General features: G+C 74.1%; 1 protein-coding gene across 1 annotated transcript; it reads right to left on the reverse strand.

Moving 5' to 3' along the window:
• Positions 1-505: 505 nt before the first annotated feature.
• On the reverse strand, positions 506-2,106 carry NKX2-3 (NK2 homeobox 3). The gene is made up of 2 exons (XM_026050723.1): positions 1,764-2,106; positions 506-1,146 (listed from the first exon to the last, which is right to left on the reverse strand). Exons 1-2 carry the CDS (start codon positions 2,104-2,106, stop codon positions 506-508), a joined length of 984 nt encoding a protein of 327 aa, XP_025906508.1.
• Between the last annotated feature and the right edge of the window lie 3,787 nt (positions 2,107-5,893).

Here is a 5,893-nt window from a genome sequence, read left to right on the forward strand (position 1 = left end):
ACCGGCCCTGACCGCCGCCACCGGGCCCGGCCGCCGCCCATCGGGCCGCCCCGGCGCGGGCGAAGTAGGAGCGGGCGGAGGATATTGCACCTGGTTTATTGACTGACTCTGCGAGCTGGCAGTGACCGATACAGAGTAGATAGAGGGGCCGCGGGGACCCCGGCCCCGCCATCGGCTTTTTTTTTTTTTTTTTTCTTTTTCTAATTTTTGGGAATTTTTACAAGCAAAGCTGCGCCGCTGGCGAGGCGCTGGCAGCTCCGGCCCGGGCCGCACGCCCGTCGCGGCGTCACCTCGGGGGGCTCCGCGCGGCGGCAACGCTTCGCTGCGAGCTCGGGCTGCCCCGTCCTGCCGCTCCGCGCTGCCCCGCGCCGCTCCACCCGCCGCGGGCTCCCGCCGAGCCGCCCCCGCCGCCGCCTCCAGTTCGGGGCGCGGGCTCTAGTGCGCGATGTCACGGGGCTCGGCGGCCGGGCCCGCCTGTCCGCTCCCGGCCCTCAGTGCGTGCGGGCTACCAGGCCCGGATGCCCTGCAGTGCGCCCTGGCTGCACGAGGGCCCCGCCGCCGCCTGGTGCAGCGGCTGCCCCCCGCCGCCGAAGCCCCCCAGGCCGCCCACGTTCACGAAGGGGCCGGCGGCCGCGGCCGGGCTGCAGGCGGCCTGCACGGAGGCGCCGCCGGTGCCCGCCGGGTAGGTGCAGCCGTAGCCGGCGTTGTAGGAAGCGGCGTTGCCGTAGCCGTAGGCGGGGAAGCCGTTGTAGGAGTAGGGCCCGTTGTACGCGGAGCCGTAGCCCTGCGAGCCGCCGAGGCACGGCTTGCCGTCGCGGACGAGCACGGGCACGGCCACCCGGCGCGGCGGCGGCGGCGCCGCGGGGCCGCCCAGCTCCAGCGACTTGTCCTGCCGCTGCCGCTTGCACTTGTAGCGCCGGTTCTGGAACCAGATCTTCACCTGCGTCGAGGTGAGCTTGAGGCTGCTGGCCAGGTGCTCCCGCTCGGGCGCCGACAGGTAACGCTGCTGCTTGAAGCGCCGCTCCAGCTCGAAGACCTGCGCCTGCGAGAAGAGGACGCGCGGCTTCCTGCGGCTCCGCTGCTTCGGCCTCTCCGCCTCCTCCGGCTTCTCTGCCACCTCCATCGGCTTCTTCAGGACGCAGCTCTCTGCACGGGGGAGCACAGGTCACGGCTGCCCCTCACTGCTGCCCCCGGGACGGACCGATAGGCGGGAGACCCGCGCCGTGCGCGCCCGTCGGGGCACTGCGTCGCGGAGGCGGCGGCGCCGCCGGGAGCCGCCGGCGCTGGCCCCGCCGGTGTTCGCGAGGTGCCGGTTCGGGCGGAAGGGCCGCCTGCCGAGCTACGCACCGCACCGCAAGGCCGAGCCCCGGGCACCTGCTCCGCCGCCGCGTCTCTCCCGGAGGGACCCGCCGCAGCGGGCGCGGGTCAGGCCCGTGCCTCCCCGCTCCTTCCTCGCTACCCGGGAAGCTGCGGAGCGGGGGCCTGATCCGGCGGCTCCGGATCACGGCCCCGCGGCGGCGCTTCCCGGGACCGCGGCAAGCGGAGCTCGGGGCAGAGCGGCCGCCCGCTGACGGGCCGGTCCCCGCGCGAGGTGCCCAGGGCCGCCTCGGAGAACCGCAGCCAGCGGGCACGGGGCTGCAGCGAGAGAGCAGAGGCGAGAGAGGGACTCCGCGGGGTGCCTCTGCCGTCACGGCGGCTATGCCCGCGGGCCCGGGACGGCGCGGCGGGGCCAGGCTGGGGAGCGCGGCGGGGCCGATACTCACTTGGGTCGCGGGCCGTGAGGTCGAGCTCCTCTTCCGCGCCGGGCGCCTCGCAGGAGCCGCGCAGCGCAGCGTGCACGTAGTTCTCGGCAGAGATCCGTGCGTCGGGCTGCCCGCCGGCCGCTCCCATGGGGCTCAGGTAGGAGAGCTTCTCCTCCTCCTCTTCCTCCTCGCCGTCGGAGAAGCGGGCGCCGTCCGCTGCCGCCAGCAGGCAGGCGGCAGGATGGAAGTGGTGGTCCAGGTGGTGCGGGAGCTGGGCCGCATAGTGCGGGTCCTGCTGCTGCTCCAGGTTGAGGATGTCTTTGACAGAGAAGGGGGTGGAGGTGACGGGGCTCGGTAACATCATCGGGGCAGCGCGGGCGGCCAGGCGGTGCCGCGGGCCCGGCGGCGCTCGGGCTACGGCTCGGCGGGGAGCGCCGCGCGGGCGCGGGGGGAGCAGGCAGCGCGGAGAGACGAGGGGCCGCGCCTGCTCCCGTCTAAGTTGCCTCCATTAGCCCGGCGCTGGGGGTCTGCGTTTTGTTACAGCTTCTGCAGGGACAGCCAAGGGCTCAGGAGCCTCCTCTGCCCCGGGCCGGCACGTCACGGCGAGGAGGGGCCGGGGCCGGGGGCGGCCTCGCCATTGGAGGGAGGGGGAGGCTGAGCCGGCCCCCTGCCCGGCTCCGGCCGCCCGGCCAGAAATAGCAATGTATTAAGGGCGCGCTCGGGGCGGCCTCCTCCCCGCAGAGCGCCCCGCCGGCCCGAACCGGCACCCACCGGGCCGCGCAGAGCCCGCGGGCACCGTGCGCCGAGGTCGGGCACCGCGGAGAGAGCCGCGGCGGCCACCGCGCCTCGCAGTGCTAAGCACGTGTAGGTAGGTAGGGACCCCCGCCCCGGGCGCGGCCCGTTGGCCCCGGCCTTGAGAGGACCGAGCACGTGCAGCCCGGCCCGGCCGTCCAGCCCCGCTAGTGCCCTGCACTCCCACTGCCCCGGCCGCAACTGCCGCCCCGCGCCCCGGGGCTCCTCGGGCGCCTCGCAGCCTCGCGAGGTAGACTAGGCGGAGCCGCTAGCCTGTCCCGACACCACCGCTGCCCCCGCCGCTGCTCCTGTTCCCGGGCGGCCCTCGGCCCGCTCGGACCTCGCCAGAGCGGCGCGAAGGCGCCCGCTGAGAGGCGGCCGCTCCCCTGCCCGCGCCGCCGCGCTCCGATCCGGCCCCGCAGCGCAGCGTCCCGCAGGACAGACCGAACCGGGCCGGTGAGCGGCCCGAGACCGCGGCGCTGCGGGGCCGGCCCCGGAGCGCTACTCGGCGCCGTTCGGCGGCTCATTTCGTTTTCTTTCGTTTCCTTTCGTTTCCTTTCGTTTCTCCCCCCGGTAACAGGCGGGCAGCGGCTCCACGGAGCCTCCTGCGCCGCCAGTCCGGCTACTAAGGCACAGATCGAGCGCGGCATCGACCGCGAGCCCCGCAAGCTTCCCTGAGCCCCTGGTCGCGGCCCCGCGTCTCCGCACCGCCGAACGTACCGGTACGGCGGGCGGACGGTTCCGCGGCCCCGCGGAGGCGTCCCGCACTCCCCGGCGCCCCGAGCGGCCCCGAGTCGCCGAGACACAGGCCTGTCGCGCCGAGGGCCGGGCAGGAGATTCCCAAAACGAAATTTCGTTGTGATTAAAATGCTGCCGCCCCGCAGGGCTCGGAGCGGCGCCAAGGCGAGGCCACGGGGAGCCGGGCGCGCACGCCGGGCAGGTGAGTGTCCCGGAGCCGCGGCCGCGCCGGGGCCTTCTCAGCGCCTTTCTCGGGTCCTTACCGGGCGGCGGCTCCGCCATTTACCGCCTCCGTTGGTTTTCTCGTTTTCCTGGACCTCACTGCTCCACCCGCCCCGGAGAAAACCAATTACCGGCCGACCGCAGCCCGGGGCCTCTGTGCCGCGCCCTGCGCCGCTGCTCCGGCTCCCTCGGTACGGCGCCGGTTCCCGTTCTCGGCGGCGGGGCCGCCTGCCACTCCCCGCACCCGGCTGCTGGATCGCTCCCAGCCGCGCCACCGAGACCCCGTCGCGTTGAATCGCGGCGAGTCTTTCCCTGATCGTCGCTTTCCCCCTCCCGGTTGGTGCCGCCCAGAGCGCGACTGGTGCCGCCGGTGGGCCCTAGTGGCCGAGAAATCGGTCCGGTTTTCGACTTGCCGGTGCGCGCGGCTACCCGCCGCCGAGATAACGGCTAATGCCGTATCGGTGTAGCACCCGTCCGCAGATCGGGCTGCTGCAAAGCTCCGCAGCCGGCCTTGCCCGGGTCGGCCCGAGTGTGGCTGCCGGGACAGGCAGGACGGGGGCCCGGCGGTGCTTCGGGTTTTGAGACTTTTGCACGGGGCCCGACTCCCCAGGAGCGCCGCCGTGGGTGAGCAGGGACAGGGCTCCCTGTTCCAGAGCGGGGCGGCGGCACCGGGTGTTTCCGAGCCGAGCGCCGCGCTGCTCCGGTGATAGCAGGGATTAGGGGGGCACATGTGTCCCCATTGCCCCTGGGCGCCGCAGGGCCGTGCCGGGGCTCGCTCCGCAGCCCGGCCGGCTCTGCCTGCACTCCTTTTCCCCTCGGGCTCGCCCAGCGCCAGCTCGTTGCCGCCTGCAGCTGCAGCCCGGCCGGGCCCAGCGCCAGGTGCGGCCGGGAGGCCCGTGCAGCGCAGCGGGGAGGACCAGGCTCCCGGCTCGGCTCGGCGGCGCTACTTGTCCCGCCGGCGCCCCATCCCCGTGGCCAACGTGCCCGCCTCGAGCAGGCTCCGCTCCGCGCCCGCAGCCAGCGCTACGGTGCCCACGGGCCGCGGGTGGACAGAGCAGGCCGCAGCCAGGGGCGTCGCGGGCCTTTCCCAAGGGCACCTCATGCCCTGCCCGTATTCCTGGGCAGTGCTGGAATCAGCCCCTTCCCGGCCGACCGGTCTCGCCCCTCTCCGGTCCCTTGGGGAGCCGGGGGCATCGGGCCAGCCCCGCGGCGCCGACGGTCCCGAGGCCTCTTGGCCGAGTGGGAGCGGCGACTTCCCGCCCGCGGGTGCCGAGGGGAGCGGGACCGGCCGAAGCCGAGCGGGCCCGGCCGCACCGCAGCGCCGGCATAGCGAGCGGCTTCCCGAGAGCGGGGCGCTGCCGGTACCGGGCCAGCTGCACGCGGGGCCGCAATGCGAGGCGAATCGCGGCACCCAGGCCGGGCCTAGCTCGGTACCTGTCAGCGGGTGTCAGCGCCGGGATGCGGCTCCGGGGCTTTCCCAAGCTGACTGGGCCGGGGTCAGCGAGCTATTAATGGTTATTTTATTTATATCATTAGCGGCGTCCCCTGAGCTCTGTTTACAGCGGGGCCTTGTTGTCCCGGCCGCTCCTGCGCTCTGTTTAGACAGGGGATTATTGTAATGGATGGAGCTCGCTCTGCGGATGCTGCAGTGGAGCCAAGAGCCCCCCCGGCTGCGGGTGGGGGAGCTGCCCTACAGCGAGCGCGCCCATCGCGGCTGCCTGGCGAGGCTGCCCCGCAGCCCCCCCGGCCCGCGGGCCCCGGTAGCACGCGGCCGCGCCGGGAGGCCTCGCTCGGGGCGATGCTATCAGCCGCGCGGCCGCTAATTGCTCCATTAGTCTCGCGGGTGCCGAGTGCTGGAGCCGGCCCCGCGCTAATGGCCGTAAACAAACAAACACGCTAATCCGCCGTCGTCTCCGCGCCCGGCGGCTGCGGGGGAACAACGCGCAGAGCGGCGGTTCTGCCTCGGCGCTGGCGCCCCGGCCCGCTGCGAGGGGACCCGCATCCACCTGTCCCGCCGCTCCGGGGCGAGCTCCGCCGCGCCCGGCCGGGCCCTTCGCCGACGGGGCGGCCGCGGTGTCGGGACGAGGCCGCGTCGCCCCGCGCCGCCGGGAGCTGCCCCCCGCGCCCGGCTCTATTTACACAGAGCCTGCCCTTGTGTAAACGCTCTGCGCCATGGTTTATCTCAGGGCCCGTCTGTTTCTCGTTCTCTGTCAGCAGCGCCCGGTGAAGAATGGCCCTTTCCCAGGGGCTCGGCCCTGATTTATGTGAGAACCGCAGCGCGCCGGGGACGCCCCCGCACGGCGGGGCCGGGACGCGGCCCGGAGAGGCCGCCGGGCCCCGCGGCTCCAGCGCTGCGAGCGGACAGGGCCCCGTGCCGGCCCCCGACGTGCGCGGCCAGC

Source organism: Nothoprocta perdicaria, unplaced genomic scaffold (assembly GCF_003342845.1).
Source record: "Nothoprocta perdicaria isolate Ctin4 unplaced genomic scaffold, notPer1 scaffold_7, whole genome shotgun sequence".
NCBI classification, from domain to species: Eukaryota; Metazoa; Chordata; class Aves; order Tinamiformes; family Tinamidae; genus Nothoprocta; species Nothoprocta perdicaria.